The 17,695-nt window shown below is 47.4% G+C and overlaps 1 protein-coding gene across 1 annotated transcript in view; it reads right to left on the reverse strand.

The window, feature by feature from the left end:
• Positions 1-978: 978 nt before the first annotated feature.
• LOC128842489 (cytochrome P450 4B1-like) overlaps positions 979-17,695 on the reverse strand; it is a 31,156-nt gene continuing 14,439 nt past the window's right edge. Inside the window, exons 5-12 of the mRNA XM_054038527.1 lie at positions 14,602-14,726; positions 13,432-13,583; positions 12,554-12,660; positions 11,105-11,295; positions 10,098-10,231; positions 6,472-6,536; positions 3,655-3,737; positions 979-1,897 (exon numbers count right to left, since the gene is read on the reverse strand). Of these exons, the coding sequence (XP_053894502.1) occupies positions 1,729-1,897; positions 3,655-3,737; positions 6,472-6,536; positions 10,098-10,231; positions 11,105-11,295; positions 12,554-12,660; positions 13,432-13,583; positions 14,602-14,726 (1,026 nt within the window). The 3' untranslated portion in view covers positions 979-1,728. The remainder of the gene's footprint in view (positions 1,898-3,654; positions 3,738-6,471; positions 6,537-10,097; positions 10,232-11,104; positions 11,296-12,553; positions 12,661-13,431; positions 13,584-14,601; positions 14,727-17,695) is intronic.

Below are 17,695 nucleotides of genomic sequence, written 5' to 3' on the forward strand. Positions count from 1 at the left end.
AACGTCCTGCTTCAGAGTATGAACTGGCTACCTTCAATGGTCAGGAAGGAATCTGCATCCTCAGAAACAGCATTGCCCTGATTAGAATTGTAAGTTGTGGGGGGTGTTCATATTCCTCTGAAGTGTCAGATAGACAACTGCTGGAGACAGGGTATGATGGAAAAATAGTGGGATCTTTTATAGCAGGAGGCAAAACACCATGTGAGATGTTCCAATGGCCTTAGCTCAGGGGTGGACCAACCTGTGGCTCCGGAGCCACACGCGGCTCTTCAGAAGTTAACGTGCGGCTCCTTGTACAGGCACCGACTCCGGGGCTGGAGCTACAGGTGCCAACTTTCCAATGTGCCAGGGGGTGCTCACCGCTCAACCCCTGGCTCTGCCACAGGCCCTGCCCCCACTCCACACCTTCCCGCCCCCTCCCCTCAGCCTGCGATGCCCTCGCTCCTCCCCTCCAGTGCCTCCTGCACGCCACGAAACAGCTGATTGGGAGATGTAGGGAGGGAGGGGGAGGCGCTGATTGGCAGGTGGGAGCTGCCGGTGGGTGGGAGGTGCTGGGAGCGGGGGTGGGGAGCTGATGGGGGGCTGCTGACATATTACTGTGGCTTTTTGGCAATGCACATTGGGTAAATTCTGGCTCCTTCTCAGGCTCCGGTTGGCCACCCCTGCCCTAGCTGTTACGGCAGCCCCGTGACTTCTTACTTTCACAGGCATTGTATTTATAGACATGTCAATAATATTCAGCTAGGGGCACGGGTGTTCTGCAAGGGGGGTTCATGGGATTTGACACCCAGCATTGCAATCGTTTCTCTTGCACACTGGGCCAGATTCTTAGAGCGTGTAAATCACCATAGCTCCGTTGAAGTCAGCGGAGCTCTACCAATTTACACTAGCTGAGGATCTGTCTAGTTCCTTCAGGTCCAGGCTTTTTCCTTCCCCAGTGCTAAGGTGTTTTCTGGAGTACTCCTGTTTGATCGGTTTATCTACAACTGTCACCGATAACGCAATACAGCTGTTGTTATGTTAATAACTGGTTGTTTATTAACACAGAAGACAGACACTGTCCGAGCGGCTTTCCAGTCTTCATCAGATGCAGATAATGCAGTGTGCCCAGAGGTCGACAGTCCAAACTTTAATCAATGCTTATTAAAAAACAAAAAGGTCTGTAATAGTTGGCCTGTTCTTGCAAGTGCAACAGAAGGCGAGTTTTGAAGGAGGGCGGAGGGGTTCATATGTAGGCATTGTAGAAGGTATGGACAGTGAAAGAAGGACCCAAAAAGGTAATTGGGAGGGAAATTTAGGATAGATGGATAGTACAAAGCAGTAAGAGCTGTAAGAGAGAGGCTAGAACTTTGGGGCCTGATCCACTGCCCATTGCAAGGCTTCAGTGGGTGCTAGATTTGACCCCTGTGCGAAAGACGAGAGGAAGCCAGTGAAGGGACGTGGAGAGGCAAGATCAAAGCAGGGGCAGATATTCCAAAGGGACCACTTGCTAGGCAGAATAAAATCCTACTGGGCAATAAGACCCAGGCCTTTTATTGAACCAACTACCTATGACACATCAGTTCAGGCCAAAATAGGCACTTTGGCTGATGGTGGCAGAAGAAGGGGGGATGAAGATCTTTGGGCCCAGAAGCTTGTCTATTCTAACTAACCTCTTGGTCTGATTCAAATGGCACCACGTTATCTACTTGGTCCCTTTCTCACACTTAGATCAGTGCAATATTGGCCTCAGAGGACTTTCTTCAAGTGCAGGTGAATCCCGTTCTTGGCGCGTAGGACGAGCTGAGGTATTTTGATGGGGGGGTTGGCCAGATCCGGTGAGAGTTCGAAGCGGAGCAGAGTCAGGGCGAGAGCCACTTTCAACTCATTCATGGCAAACTGCTGCCCGATGCAGTTCCTGAGAAAAGAGACCCAACGGAAATTCAGAGAAGCTGGGCCTGCATCAGCAAAAAGCAAGAACCTCTCTCCATAGCTCACCCTCTCAGCCATTACTTGTGGTTTTCTTTAGTTCTCTTACTCTTTGCCAGACAGACACAGTTGTCGGGCAAATGGCGACTCAGTAGTTCCAGTAGCTGAGACTCACGTACTGCCTGCCTGATGTATCCAGTCTATTTTCAGATTTAACCAACCCACTCGTCCTTCACACGTGTTCTACTAAAACCCTCCATAGAGTTCCAGAGTGTCCCATAAGACTCTTGCCCGTCTGTCCCTTTTCTGGTCTCTGTGTACAGCCCCTCAGGAGATAGGCCTCTTGCCTTTGCCCTGCCTTATGGTGGAATCTTGCAGTGTTTCCCCCACTAGATTAGGACTAAAGTACGCTCCCCCATGTACCAACGATTTATTACCTTGAAGGCTTGACTGGGTTTCAGGCACCTGTTTCCTCCCTTTAGGTACCTGTAGCCAATGCTAGTGACCAACAGCCTCCTTCAAACACAGTGTTCGTATTTGTGTTTGTATTAGCCAAGATGGGCAGGGATGGTGTCCCTAGCCTCTGTTGGCCAGAAGCTGGGAATGAGCGACAGGGGATGGATCACTTGATGATTACCTGTTCTGTTTATTCCCTCTGGGGCACCTGGCATTGGCCACTGTTGGAAGACAGGATACTGGCCTAGATGGACCTTTGGTCTTATGTTTCCCCTTCTTGACACAATTAAAGTCTGGGGCCTTGGGAATGTTCCAGTTGGAAGCAGAAATTAATGGAGTCGGGTATCTATCTTGTTTATTTACAAGGAATGTACAAAGTCCCGTGTCTCTGAACACAGAAAGAACCAAAAATAAAAGGAGCAGTTTCTTATCTTACAAGCCCAAAGTCTCTCTAGCTAACACCAGACCCCAAATTTTTCTCACTAGCTTTTCCAGGGTTATACTGTGCTTACAGGTTCCTGCTTCGCTTTCTTGTCTCTCTACCTCTCCCTTTCTGTTCTCAGTTTCTGTATGATCTCTCTCTTCCCACATCTAGTCTCCTGTCAGCTGTAATGCTTTGGGTTTCATGTGTTGGTGCTGTGTAATGATGGTGGCCTGTGATGTACAGGAGGTCAGAATAGAAGATCTGGTGGTCCCTTCTAGCCTTAAACTCTATGACTCTAAAAGCCCGAGGACTGTGAGAGGTTAAGAAGGAGAGTAAGGGAGTGGATGAGAGGGGGCATGAGGGAGATCAGGAGATGGGATGGGGTCCCTTGGGCAAGGGGAGATCTCAGAGGAGAAGAGCAGATGAGAATTTCTTTGGCTGAAATGGGGTAGACTCCTTGCATGATCCCAGCCAAGTCATTTAATCTCTTTGTGCCTCGGTTCCCGGTATCTAAAACAAGGATAATACTACTTTCCTATTTTGTGTATTTAGATTATAAGCTCTTTGCATGACGGTACATGACTGCCAGCACGGTGGGACAGGATTTTAGCTGGGGCCTCTGGGTGCTACCAGAATATAGATAATAACTTATGTCAACTTGATAGAAAATATTAAGATTGTAAGTCTTTGGGGCAGGGCTCATCTGTTCCTTTGTGCTTGTATAGCACCTTGCACAATGGGGCCCAACCTTCGTTCTTGGCTGGGGTCTCTAAGTGCTTCTGCAATACAGATAGAAACATCTGCTAAATCACATTTCAGAATGGTGGTTCTTTTCTTCCCTTTGACTTAATTAAAATATACTTTACCTTGACCCAGCAGCAAAAGGCAGGAAGGCATGAGAATGTCTGTCAGAGACGTTCTCTGGAGAAAATCTCCACGGATCAAACACCTGGAATGAAAGAGTTAATTTAAAAAACAAACAAACAATGGTCATTTCAATTTCAAAACTACTGGCCAATTCTTTCAGCAGCAACTAATGGCTTTGGCGTCTATGTTCTCGATGCCCAATTTGAGACTAGTTCATAGGATAAAGCTGGACAAATTCAGACAAGAAACAAGGCACAACTTATTTTTCACAGCAAGGGTGATTATCCACAGGGGTGGATTATGATTTTTGCAGGGCCCTGGGCCAGAGCAAGTGGGGGCCCCTTCCCACCCCTCCACCTGCAGTCCCCCCTACATTGCTGCTGGGGAGCGGGGTCGGGGTGTGGGGGCTTGCTTCACACGCCCGGCGCTTCAACCGGGAGCGGGATTGGGGCGTGGGGGCTTGCCCCATTCTGCAAAAGCGCCAGGCGGGCTGAGCGGGACAAGCCCTTGCGCCCTGACCCTGCTCCCCGGCTGGAGCACCAGACAGATGGAGCAGGTTGGGGTGCAGGGGTGCCCATTTTTCCAGGGGCCCCCAATTGGCCACTGCTTAATCATGGAACCACTGAAAAAGGGATACAGTCCATTCTCTATCACTTAAAGTCTTTACATAGGAATCCAGTCTTGATTTAAACAGCTTTCTCTAGCTCCAATAGAAAAGGTGGGCTTGATGCTGCAATTACTAGGTCCTGCTATGCAGAAAATCAGACTAGATGATCTAATCGTCCCTTCTGACCTTAGAATCTGTCTCTCTCTTCCCCACTTCAACCCCAGGAAGGGTCAAGTACCTGCCCTCTGAAAGACAGGTCCCTTTAAGGGAAGGGTACTAATTAAACTTGCTGATGACCCAAATTGGGAGGCACCCGCAATACAGGTAGAACTGGAGAACTGAAGTAATATAAATTTAATAGTATTAAGTGTAAGGTTATGCACTTAGACTACTAAGTATTTCTGCTATCCATCAGTTGGAAACAGAGGAGGAGAAAGACCAGGCTGTCTTAGTCAATCACAGTAAGACTATCGGCCACCACTGATGTGACTGTGGGGGGGAAAGTAAAGGCAGTCCTAGGATGTATCAGGCAAGATCTTTCCAGCAGAGATAGAGACGTATTAATGCCAATAGTAGGCACTGGTAAAACCTCATCTGGAATAGTGGCCAGCTCAGATCATGCATGTTTGAGAAAGATGAATTCAAATTGGAACAGATGGAGAGAAGGGCTGCTAGGATGATCAGGGGAATGGAGAGCCTGTTTAACCAGGGGAGATGAAAAGAGCTTGCTTGTTTAGCCTAGCAAAATGAAGACTGGGAAGGGGATCTGATTGTTCTCTAAATACATTGGGTTAAAATGGGGGAGGAGGTAAATTAGAGCAGGAGAAAGAGCTATTGAAAAATAAAGGACAATCTTGGCACAAGAACAAATGGGGATCTACTCCCACAAACAAATTCAGGCTGGAAATGAGAAGGTGGTGTCCAGGCATCAGAGGAGTTAGGTTCTGGGACAGCCTCCCAACAGAAGCAGTGGGGGCAAACGCTCTAATTTTGAGGCTGGAGCTTGATATGTTTATGAATGGGATTATATGACAGAGTTGCCTGCAAAAGCAAGGGACTGGACTCTGGCCCAGGAGGTCTCTTCCAGTCCTATGTTCTTTAGGTATCTCCAGTTGAGCACCCAAAAATCACTAGTCACTTTTGAGAATCGTGGCTATTATTTGGTGAGCCACCTGCCTCTAGTTGTCTCTGTTTTCATAAATTACAGCCCTTCGGTTGTATAATGAGGATTGTAAAGCCACTCACCAGATGTAAGAATCAGGGAGGTTTCCCTGAGGACTTTGCCTGTCTGAAAGCTCAACCCGCTTTGTAGCTCAAAACAAGGTTGTGACACACACCGAGATCTACTATTATTTTATGAATCTGAGTAAGGACTTCATCTCTCGATTGGGGGTGGGGGAGGGGAGTGTCTCCAAAACCACTTAATAATCATCAATAATTTGCACACCTGTGGGACTTTAACTGAGGAGTGCAATGCAAACAATTAATTAAGTCTTCCAGTGCCCTTGTGAGGTACCAGTAAGATTGCTAGCATAGCCAATTTCTGTTTGGCTAAGCTGATACCCACAGAAAGGTCAGGGCCCCCATTTTGAAAAGTGGATGTTCATTCTGGGTGCCCCTACTTGGAGGTGTGGGAAGGTTTAATTCATATGTATAGAGCCTCTTGGAGATCCTCAGATAAAAAGATGGTACAGAAGTGCAAATAACTATTGTGCAAGTGCTTTAAAAGATCCACCCATCAGAAGAGGCTTCTTGAAGTGCCTGATCAACACAGGGGAGGCAGGTGGACTTGTGAAATCCCTTTGCTGCTCTCCCCTAACTGTGTCTTTAATTGCTGACAAAGGTCTCTGACTCAAGGATTTCTCCAAGACCACAGAGTCAGACATTGGTAGAGCCAGGAATAAACCGAGGAGTCCGGACTCCATGGGTTGTATGCACATGCACCTGGATTTTCTTGTGGAGTTTTTTGTGGGGGGTTGGGAGTGGGGTAGAAATAGCCCATCAATGCCACCCATCCAGCTGAGGAGACAAAGCCAGGAAAGTCACGACACAGTGTGCATGAAACCTCTGCAGCCTATAATCTTCAATCACAGGGGCCTGTATGCCAAGGAGTTTAGCTACTAAAGGTGCTAACTCAGTTACTAAAACACGTACATTGAATGCCCTGCTTGCAGCGGAAAGGGTCTTGTAAGGACAAACGAAAACATACCAGCGGATCTTTCCACATGCTGGGGTTTCTGTGAATGAGATAGATGCTTACTGCAACCAAAGAGCCTGTAAAGCAAACAAAGGGGAGAAAAAGTTTACTGATGCAGCAATTACAGAGGGAAATTCTATGTTACACAGGAAACCTGCTTAGGTGATCAGTGGTCTCTTCAGGCCTTAGTTATGGATGAAATCCTAGCCCCACTAAAGCCCATTGAAGTTTTGCCATTTGTCTTGTGAATCTTTGAACAGGAATTGGGATGTAGGTACCTACTATTTCATAGAATCATAGAATATGAGGGTTGGAAGAGACCTCAGGAGGTCATCTAGTCCAATCCCCTGCTCAAAGCAGGACCAATACCAACTAAATCATCCCAGCCAGGGCTTTGTCAAGCTGGACCTTAAAAACCTCTAAGGATGGAAATTCCATCACCTCCCTAGAGAACCCATTCCAGTGCTTCACCACCCTGCTAGTGAAATATTACTTTCTTTGTTTTTAATCCATTTTTTTCCATCTGTCTGCATTTGACACTTGCTTAAGTGGCCAGGAGGTGGAAATTAGCAACAAGTTTCTGCTGCACCTACATCTTCCCCAGCCCCTGATTTAGCAGCCCACTTGCTGATCAGAAGAGTGGAGCTTCAGTACAAAATAATGTGTGTGTCTTGTCTCTCCATCTGTTGGTCAAGATGGGATCATTTCACTCAGATGTTCTCACATTTTTAAAAGCGTGGCAGTGGGCTTGGAAGAACAAAGGGCCGTTTTGAATAGTTCTTTCTTGGGGAATGTCTACACTTGGAGCGGGAGTGTAAATTCCCGCTTGAGGAGACATTGGACTTCAATGACTGCCTGTGGCGGGGCAGTTACCCACTCCTCGGAGAAAAGGTAGGCTGAGTGAGGAAGCGGCCACAGCTGTGGCCACACCTAACCAGGCCACAGCAGGCCCTGATAAAAGGGCTGAGGGAGGAGCTGGGTCAGTCTCACTCCAGCCTTGGAGTGGGAAGGGCCTAGCTGCCTGGGAACAGAGGTTACCTGCCGCAGAGCAGTGCTGGGGAAAGGCAAGAGGAACTGGGGAGCTCCAGCCTGGCAACTTCCCAGGCTGAGGCCCTGGGTAAGGCCTAAGCAGGTACTGGGGCTACAGATATAGGCAGAGGCAGCTGGTCCAACCCCCCTTACCACTCATGAGTGGCCATTACAGACTGCAGTCTGCCCCCAGGGAAAGGGGCTACATGGTGACTGGCAGTAGCTACTAAGGTAAGGTGGGGATAGAGGGTTGAGGGTTCCCCTGGGAGGGGAGACCCAGAGAGTGGGGGTACTGCTGGGGCATACCCCCGAGGTAAAGGGCACTGGGGTCTGGGAGGGACACAGGGGTCTGAGGCAGGCAAGACACCGGCCAGCAGAGGGTGCTCCGAGGCTGGAAAAGAGATAATTCCCAGACGAGCAGCAGGAGGCGCCGCACCGGTGAGTCTGCAAACTGCTACACTGCCTTTCACAAGGGGCCAGGTACATATTCTCTTGGGCTTTAGGGGCCTGATCGAACACCCGGTGAAGTCAATGGGCGTTAGATCAGGCCCTGTCAGAGGATTTCTATTTGATTTGTTTTCCAAATTAAATGTCACTCGTTCAGTATCCGTTTAGGAGGAGAACAAGTCAACAGGGTGAAAATCTGCTGATTCCTTCTGACAGGGGGGTACTAGATGTTCACTGCCCCCTGCTGGAGGCCCTGCTGCCATGGTAATCCTGCCCTATGAAGCAGTTCTTTTGGAAGAGAAGAGTAGCGAGCTCAGACCTCCAGGAGTTGCCTAGAGAGGCCTCCCAGGATCAGCTGCTGGAGGAATAAGTGAGGCTAGAAGGGCTGGGAGCAGGCAGAGGCCAATCAGGGGCCAGCAAGCCAGATAAAAAGGGTTGGCTGCTGCTTTCAAAGTCCAGTTCTGGGTGTGGCTGTGAGAGGGAAGGCGCTGTCTCCCTGATTTAAGAATAAAACCTGGGCTGGTCTTGGGCCTAACGCTGACAGTTTGGTTAGATCTGTGAAAGACTGTTATGTTATGGTCTTTAACACCCAGGTGGCCATTTTGAGTTGAAAATTGTTTTACAGAAAACTAAACTAAAGTGAGCCTGCTCCACAGGACACCCCAGCTCTGGTGGGCCCATGATATCCCTATTGTGACTGTAGAGTAGCATCCCATTCCAATTAGTTTAGGTTACTGGATCCCCAGTGAGCATGAACATTGTCGGGCATTAAAATATAAAACCATCATCTAGTAAAAGATAAACCAAGAAATGAATTTATTTAAACATTAGGGGGTGAAGTTCATCTCTGTGCAGAAAGGCTCATGAACCACTCACATCCCAATTAGTCCTTATTTTTTAGGACTTAAATGAGGCATATACCTTGTTCTGGCACACGGCCTGGGGTAAATTTCACACTCCACACTTTGACGTGAATAATCAAGAATCTTGTGTGAATAGAGAGGAACAAATTAAATGCTATGGATACAGGAGAGCAAAGTCCAACTTTCTTCATTATTTTTTAAAGCAAATATTGTGCAAAGTTCAGAACTAGGGCAGGGTGCTGGCCTGATAATCCTGCAGAAAGAAATCTGTTTGTCCACCGATAAGAAATTTCCCAGGCAGCAGCAATGTAAATTGCCCCCGAGTCAGGCCAAGGTTTCATAGAACTGGCCTGGAGGGAGCTTAATCTCCAAGATCTCATTCCGTCTCTACTCTCTTCAGTTGTGTTTCAGTTGTGGTGGGTTTTTGTGTGATATGATACCAATCCACTGTGAAAAGGCATAAATTAACAGTGAGTAATTATGGAACAATTTACCAAGGGTTGTGGTGGATTCTCCATCACTGACCATTTTAAAATCAAAATTGGATGTTTTTTCTAAAAGATCTACTCTAGGAATTATTGGGGGAGGGGGCGGGGAGTTCTCTGGCCTGTGCTATACAGAAGGTGAGACTATGATCGCAATGGTCCCTTCCAGCCGTAGAATCTATTAATTGAACTTAGATCTCTGATTCATTTCATATAGGCACATGACCAGCGGTCACAAATAATTCTTGCTCTAACGTCATATGTTGCTTTTCAACTAACTAAACTTGCCATTCCATTACCCAACACTAATCCCTAGAGCAATCGAGTACCCCTTTCTAAAGGACTTAAGTCTCCGCTCTTCACAATATTAGAGTGGTCAAAAATTTGACTCAACATTTTTGCGTCGGAATTCATTCAATTGGTTTCCAACAGTTTGATTCTAATCGCCTTCTTCTTCGTGCACTTCATCTCCTGACAACCAGAGGGTGCTGTCTGCAGCTTTTTATATCAATGCTTGCTCTTCTAATTAGGGTGACCAGATGTCCCAATTTTATAGGGACAGTCCCGATATTTGGGCCTTTTTCTTATATAGGCTCCTATTACCCCCCTCCCCCATCCCCTGTCCCAATTTTTCACACTTGCTGTCTGGTCACCCTACTTCTAATGACATATAACTTATTTAGGGGCGGGCCATATCCTTCTCTCCGTTTCTGAGGTGTAGCTCTCATGGCTGTCCATGGGAGTTGTACCTGTATAGCTGAGAGCAGAATTTGACCATTAAAAATTAATGGAAAAGAGGAACCCGAATACAGACCTTCTGGTAAGGTACGTCCATCGTGGAACGTGATGGATTTGCTGAGCTGTCGGGACACTCCAGGTACCGGAGGGTAAAGGCGAAGGCTCTCCTTGATGCACATGGTGCTGTACGTCATCTTGCCAAGGTCATCCCTGAAATGACCCAAAGGCAAGGGTGTGAGTGAGTGATTCAGATATTTCCAGTACAGCTATTCCAGCAAGCAACAACTGTACCCAGAGCATACACGCTGTTTGCATCCGCCACACCTCTGGTTGTGGTTTGGAATTATAACTTTCCCTCCATCTGCTTGGACTTAATTTGAGGGTAATTAATATTTGCACTGCCCGATGCCCTGAAATGCAGTGACACGGACTAGATTAAATATAGATCAGAGGGTCTCTGGCCGCATGGGACCCAATTACCACACAGCTGCAGCCCAGCTCAGCCATGTGCTAAAGACCGGTCCGCAAGGCGGGGTCCAGGTTTCCAGCTGCCCAGCATGGCGGGGTCAGGGCTGCTGGCCCGCCCAGCGTGGTGGAGGTCCAGGGTTGAGGCTCCCAGCCAGCCCCACGGGGATCTGGGCTTGCCACGCAGTCCCAAAAGCTCCAGGATCCGGCGCTGCCACCCAGCCCCGCAAGCTCCGGGGCAGCCGGCCAGCCCCATGCAGGGAGAGGCCAGGGTCCAGGGCGGGCAGCTGGCTGGCCCTGCCTGGTGGGGGTCCAGGATCAGAGCTGCCGCTGCCCTGCCACCCGGCCCCTGCGGCCCAGGTAACAAATTGTGGCCCACATATGCAGCCCACAATGATAAATAAGTTGAGAACCACTGATATAGATATTGCAGGCCCAGTTTTCAGAAGGGCGTAGCATCCACTACATCAAATGAAGTCATAACTACTGTGTATTCGGTGCCTCTGAAAACTAGGCCCTGAGCACCTTGGCTTCCTAACTAACATTTATTAATACCTTATCTCCTAGTAACAACAATGATAGGGAGGAATCAGATAAATATGAAAAGGTGAGATTCACCACTGGATAGTAGTCCTGTCTCCCAGAATCTCCTTGATCTCTTCCCTGCATCTCTGCTGGTGCTCTGGGTGCAGGGCCATGCAGTACAAGAGCCAGGAGATCCCACTGGCCGTGGTATCATGACCCTCAAACATAAACGTGTCCACCTCAGCACGTAGGTCTTCATCGGATAATCCAGCTCCGTTTTCATCCTAACAATGCATGGACACTCTCAGTGGCACAAATGAATCCAGCAATAGGAATTACAGTCACTCATCATGCTGGCTATCACTAGGCCAACCAGTTCAGGCGGGAATCCAAAATCTCTTTGTCCCAGTGCCCATGGACAACTCCTGCTGCCTCACCCTGGCACAGAGAAGGGAAGAGGTAGGTTGGCTCCTTTTGTGGAGGAGCAGTGAAGAATTGCTCCCTACAGCACACTTCTTTTGGTTTTCTCCAGCAAGAATGCTCTCCCACTTTCCTTCAGAGACTGTTCTGGAGGCCCAAAGGGTCAAATTCATTCTGGTCTTACCCAATTGACTGCCATGAAGTTTTATCAACTTTTGACCAGTTGTGTCTATGTAACGCTGACAGGCCCTGGTCATCTGGGGGCAGGATTGAACCTGGGACCTCTGGAGCATAGTGCATGACTATGCACTGAACTGAAAGCTAACTGGCTGTTAGCTAAGTCTGTAGAGCAGACTCATTAATCTCTTTCCCTCTCTCTAGGTGGTCTTGGTGCCACTAGAGGGGACAGAACACCACACCCAGGAGGTGTGTGGGTTACATCTACATTTCCTTTCTTAATACTGCCCCTTTAGTCCAGGTTATGCCACCTGTCCTGGGAAAGGAGTTATGTCCCCTGTAAAAATTAATCTGCCCTCTCTGCTCTTCTGTGTAGACACACACCACTCCAAGAGCTTCCAGCAAGCAACTATGAGGAAGGGAGAAGAGAATATCTTCACTCTCCAGCGCTATGAAATGACAGCTGGAAAGAAGACTTGAGAGCAAGGCCTGCCTATGCTAGAGAGGGGTAAATTGAAGCAAGGGGGCTCCCTGGTGGACTGAATCAATTATTGCAGATTGGAAAAGCAGGTTATAGACAAGAAGTGAGATTTACATATAGATGCTTGATTGGTCACTAACTGAGCATGGGGACTAACTTCTCTTTTCACTTTCTCTACAGGGGCCCGGCAGTTAAAGTCTGGAGGCCCACCCAACTTTCAGTAGGATGAGAAGAGGGAATATTTTATTTAATCACCAGGTGAAATTCACTCTATGCAATAGGCCAGCCATGAGGCTTGTGCATCACTTCGGCCCTCATTTGAGGGCCTAAGTGGTGCATTAGTCCTGTGCTGTCTCTCAGCACAGGAATGCAGTTCACTTGGGATCACTTCTGGTGGTGAAGCCCAGTGGAACATACCCCCTGCTTGGTGGAATTTAGTGCACACGCATTCCTCCATAACTCACTTTGGCATGGAGAAGAATATCCAGAAAGTCCAAGTGCCTCTTCTTCTGGACCTTCTCACGTTCTCGCTCGTCCTTGAGAGACTCCTTCCGCTCCCAGATCACCTTGTCTGCATTAGAAAACGATTGAAGTACACCTTTCAGCTACAGCCGGTAGAGCACTGTAGTCCTGGAGACTGCCTGTGTGCTCTCCAAACACAAACTGGAGTGGCCATTCAACTATACCAACCCTCCTCTGACCTATGGGAACATGGTAGCATTCACTCTGTTACCATAGTATGTAGGCCAGATCCCCCAGATTTAGAATCCTTTTGTTCATTGAAATCAATGGATGTTAGGCATCTAAATACCTTTGAGGGTGTGGGCCCTCGTGCCTCAGCAAAGGTCTGTTAGGAGGCTTTCAGGAGTGGGGACTTCCTCCTCTCCTGACCCCATTTACCTCAGCACCTCTGCCAACCCCATTTACTACACTCCAGGAACAATATGGCACAATTAGGATTTCAGAGAAAGGTCACTGATCAATTCCGGTGCAGACCGGGCATGAGTGAGCACCCAAAGCTGTTACCCCAGGATGGCCATTCATGAGTCAACTTGCTGGGTCTCCACCTGGTTCCTAGCTGCCTTGTGCTCACATCATGAGAAACAATGGTACCTCTGACAAGTCACTGGACCCTTGGCTGAAAACTCGGCACTGAGGCCAGGGAGCGCATGGGCCAGATCGTCTGCACTACTCAGCTCTAGCCTTTTAGAAGAAGGTTGGAGCACATTGGTCAGGAGCTGTAATGGCTGCAGCTTGTTTTGTGGCTAGAGAGGGTTCCATGTTAAACACCCCAAATGCACAAAGGATTCCGAAAACCAAAGGCCAGAGTATTGGGAAGTACCTGTGTGGCGGTGCGCAAGCTGGCAGGCCTTCCTGAATTGGAAACCATGAGGGCTGAGCCAATAAATGAGATCATTGTGATACGGGAAGATGCGCAGCCTCTGGTCCACCAAGTAGCTGAGGTCAAAGACGGCTCGGATGTAGGAATTCTCCCTGGGTTTGGAGGTGAGGGACAAACAGAAGGGATTTGCTTTCAGGAAATCAAATATTGTATGCCGTGGTGCACATGGTCCATGCTTACTTTCACACATGGACACCCTCACTGCCCGGCCCCACCTGGTCACAGGCTACAAAGCAGCACCGTCGTTTCAGAGGGAACAGTTATCTCTCTCCGAAGTATGATCAATTTTAGTACCGTAATGTAACATGAGGGAGCAGCTGAATGGGATTTTAAAGCAGAAGATGGTGACCAAGAATAGAAGGGAGGGGCAAATACACAAGGACTCCATATATTCAACTAGATACCACCCAGGAAGGAGTGGGCTACCACTATTAGTTATAATACAGTAGCATCAGAAGGCCTTATGCAAGACCAGAGCTCTTCTGGTCTAGGCCCTGTATGCATACGTGGTAAGAGACAGTACACTGGGCCATGCTGCAGGGAAATACACAGTCTGAATAAACAAGACAGTCTAAGGGTAGGAGAAAGGGAGAATTATTATCTCCCTTTTACAGATGGGAAACTGAGGCACAGAGATTAGGTGGCACAACAGGAATCTGTAGCAGAACTGGAAATTGAAGCCAGAGGTCCCGAGTCCCCTTCCAATGCCTGAACTGCAAGACCATCCTTCCTCTCTGCCTCAGGAGGGAGGGAAGCAAATATCACACGCCTTGAAAAGGCGGTAGTGTTCTCAATACCGCATCCGCTCCTGGGAGCCCAGAGACACTCTGGCAGAGGCAAAATCTTTGCTGCGGGTTATCTGCTGAGAAGGAAATGTACATGCTGAGACTGTATAATACTCTGGGAAATGTAAAAGTCACCTCTGGCACAGAGTGACTGGCAGCCGGAGGTGGGATTCCTGTGCATTCCACCCATTAAACTGCATGGACTGTTGGAGAACTTTTAAAATGAAGGTGGGAAAAATTTACCAGTCATAAGCAACTTGCGCAGTTTATTCATGGCCAATGAATAGCAGCCTTACGTCAGGACCCAAGAGCATCTGGTACTGACCTGTCCGTCTGGCAGTTGCTCTGGTAACTGAAGGCACATTTCATGATGCTGTCGAGAGTCATCAAGCTGACATGTTCAAAGAGCTCCACTGACTTCTCCTGTGTGATCAGCTGTTCCCACTTATCCTAGTGCAGGAAGGAGACAGGTGAGAAGGCCCAGAAATGCCTTGCTCTGCAGTATCAGCATTTACCTTCCATCTTAAAAATAAACGCGGGACATCTTTAACCAGTTGTGTATTCTAGGCAACAAAATATGGGAAAGGGAGACACTCCCTTATTTCTTATTTAGAGATGCTAGTTTGAAACAAGAGGAAGCTAGGAATCTGACTTGGCACATATGGTATAGACCCAAGTTATTTTTCTCTCTTTTGCCTTTGTCCAGAGTCAGTTGCTTTGATCGTTACACTGCACGTTATCTTATGGTATGGAAAATTTGTCAGAAAAATTACTATGTACAAATGGTCCCTCTTGAGCCAAACCCTGATGCAAAGGTCTTGGGCTGGCCCTCTGCACAGGGGTGATCTTTTACTTTAGTCCCCATGTATAGGATGCCAGACGCTCTGCCCCCAGCCTCAGCAATGCCTTCCTCTTCCTTACAAGGCAGGTTCACTACCAGACAGATATCTGTCCCATGCCAACACTGCCAGTGTCAATTCAGACTGGAGACACGCTAATGCTGGCCCACAGCCCATCCTGATGTGTCAAATGTCATTGCCAAAGGCCTCCTTGGAAGAAGCCTCAGGCTCATATCACGATGAGGTCAGAAATAACTGCCACCAGGGGAAGTGTTGGAGTACAGCGGAAGCCACAACGACAGCTGAGTGGTCCCACAATGGGCTATTAATGTTTAGTAATGTGGCACTGTGAGGCTCTTAGGTGTTGTTATAAAAGTCAATCTAAAAATAATTTGTTCATTGATCAATGATTTCAGGTACCAGTTCTGACTGATATAAAGGCCACTGATGGCTGAGGATGTCAGATGCTTAGACTTTGATATATGATTTGTATTGCGTCTTACTCCAGCATAAGGGTGGCCATAGCTAGATTAGCCAGGAGCAGCCCTGGAAAGGAAATTGATTAAAAGACTTGCAACTCCAGCCTGGGTTCCTCTTTGCATCAGCTGGGGTGTAAGTTGATGCAAGTATCTGTAGGATGCAGCTTGCTTCCTCGTGTGTGGGGGGTGGGGGGGTTGGCATATTTATATAGGCTTGGAAGGATTAGATGCATTGATAAATGTCAGTGAATGTCAATTTCAAATACATACACAAACAGAGGGGGGGAAATATTTCTGTAGATAATAAATCAAAATACACAGATAGGAGAACTTAGAGTTTGATTTAAGGCTAGTAACTTCGTCAATGTGATGTTGACAAATTGTGTTTTAATGGTTAGAAAGCGTTACCTTTTTGAATCTCAATCTCTGTCTTTAAATAATTATTGTCTGGCACCCCGATCGTTTCCTGAAACTGTGAAAAATTTAAATTGATGATATGAAAAAAGCTAACCCATAATTTTGTGCAACTGTCAAAATTTAAGTTGAAAATTGAAAAAAAAAATGCTTACAAATAATCCGTATTAGCTGTCCAAGATATATAAATGCATAAATGAATTCTACCAAGCCTATGGGGAGAGAGATCACCCTCTAGAGGCACATATAAGAATAATAGGTATTAGAGTAGCAGCCGTGTTAGTCTGTATCCGCAAAAAGAACAGGAGTACTTGTGGCACCTTAGAGACTAACAAATTTATTAGAGCATAAGCTTTTGTGGACTACAGCCCACTTCTTCGGATGCATAAGAATAATAGCATCTGTTGTATGGTTTGTAAGTTTATAGGTTCAGTAAAGTTTTATGCACTGCAAAGGCTTCCGGCTCTTAACACCGCGAAGCTTGCACTGGGTTATGACATCTGCCAACTGGCATGTGGGGGCGGGGAGAAGCCACAACTCTGTGGCTACTCTTCTCCCCTCCTATCCTATTCACTGCCCAACCTGCTGGGGTTCAGAAGTAGTAATACTGCAGCATCGGATCTCACCTTCCCTCCCCCCCACCCACCTGAAGCTGTAGTCTGTGCAGGCTAAATAGAAGGGCTGTGGTCAGTGGGGAATTATGTGCCCGCACAGCCAGAAGAAGGCAAGTGAGAATCTTGCCCATTATATTTAAAACTGTAACGTATTAGTTCTTTTGCTGCCCTATTAAAGAAGGCAGCAAAAGAGGCCGCAATACTGGTCAGTCTTAAGGAGATGTGACCTACTAGTGAATGTGTGCCCCTTCCAGATCCATTCCAAAGAGGGTCTGGGTCTGTTACAGCTCCCAGCCACACCCAGAGGCTCTTTAGCTCCATACAAGATGTACAGACTCATGTTTTCAGCAGTGGAAGTCCCCCGTTCGATCCCAGTTATATTGGCTGACACATACAGAAAATAGGGCTGTTTTATTTTTCTGTAACAGGAGCCCAGTGTGGTTCAAACTCCATGCCAGTGTGTCAATATTCCGGTTTCTCTCCATGCACATACTTGGTTCACTCAGTAGTGAATCTATGCTGCAGGGCTGTTTTGAATTCTCACACTAGAAGGCAGTGTTGTCCACATGGAATCAGAGTTCTTTCAGGGACAATGCATTGCACGTTTAGTTGCTCTTGTACCCAGACTCCCTGACAATGTAGCTGCAGAAATTAATGAGGGTCCCAAGCGCAAACCTTGTAACTCTATTATTTTTCCTGCACAGAGCCCACCGAGAAGTGAAACTGTAGTTGCAATGTGTACTATGGAAAGCAGAGATTGCAATCTAAACATATATATCTTCCTACTGTATTTTCCACTGCATGCATCCAATGAAGTGGGTTTTAGCCCATGAAAGCTTATGCTCAAATAAATTTGTTAGTCTCTAAGGTGCCACAAGTACTCCTGTTCTTTTTGCGGATACAGACTAACACGGCTGCTACTCTGAAATCTAAACATTGTGAATATTGGCATCTCAGGGCATTTTCTAATCCCCAGATCACAAGGTTGAAGCGTCCCAATCCTAGGTTTAGGAATGCATGAGATCCCTTATTTAATCCTGCCTTTCATATAAGTACCTTTAAAGAGTACCACC

The sequence above is a fragment of the Malaclemys terrapin genome, chromosome 8 (assembly GCF_027887155.1).
Source record: "Malaclemys terrapin pileata isolate rMalTer1 chromosome 8, rMalTer1.hap1, whole genome shotgun sequence".
NCBI lineage: Eukaryota > Metazoa > Chordata > Testudines > Emydidae > Malaclemys > Malaclemys terrapin.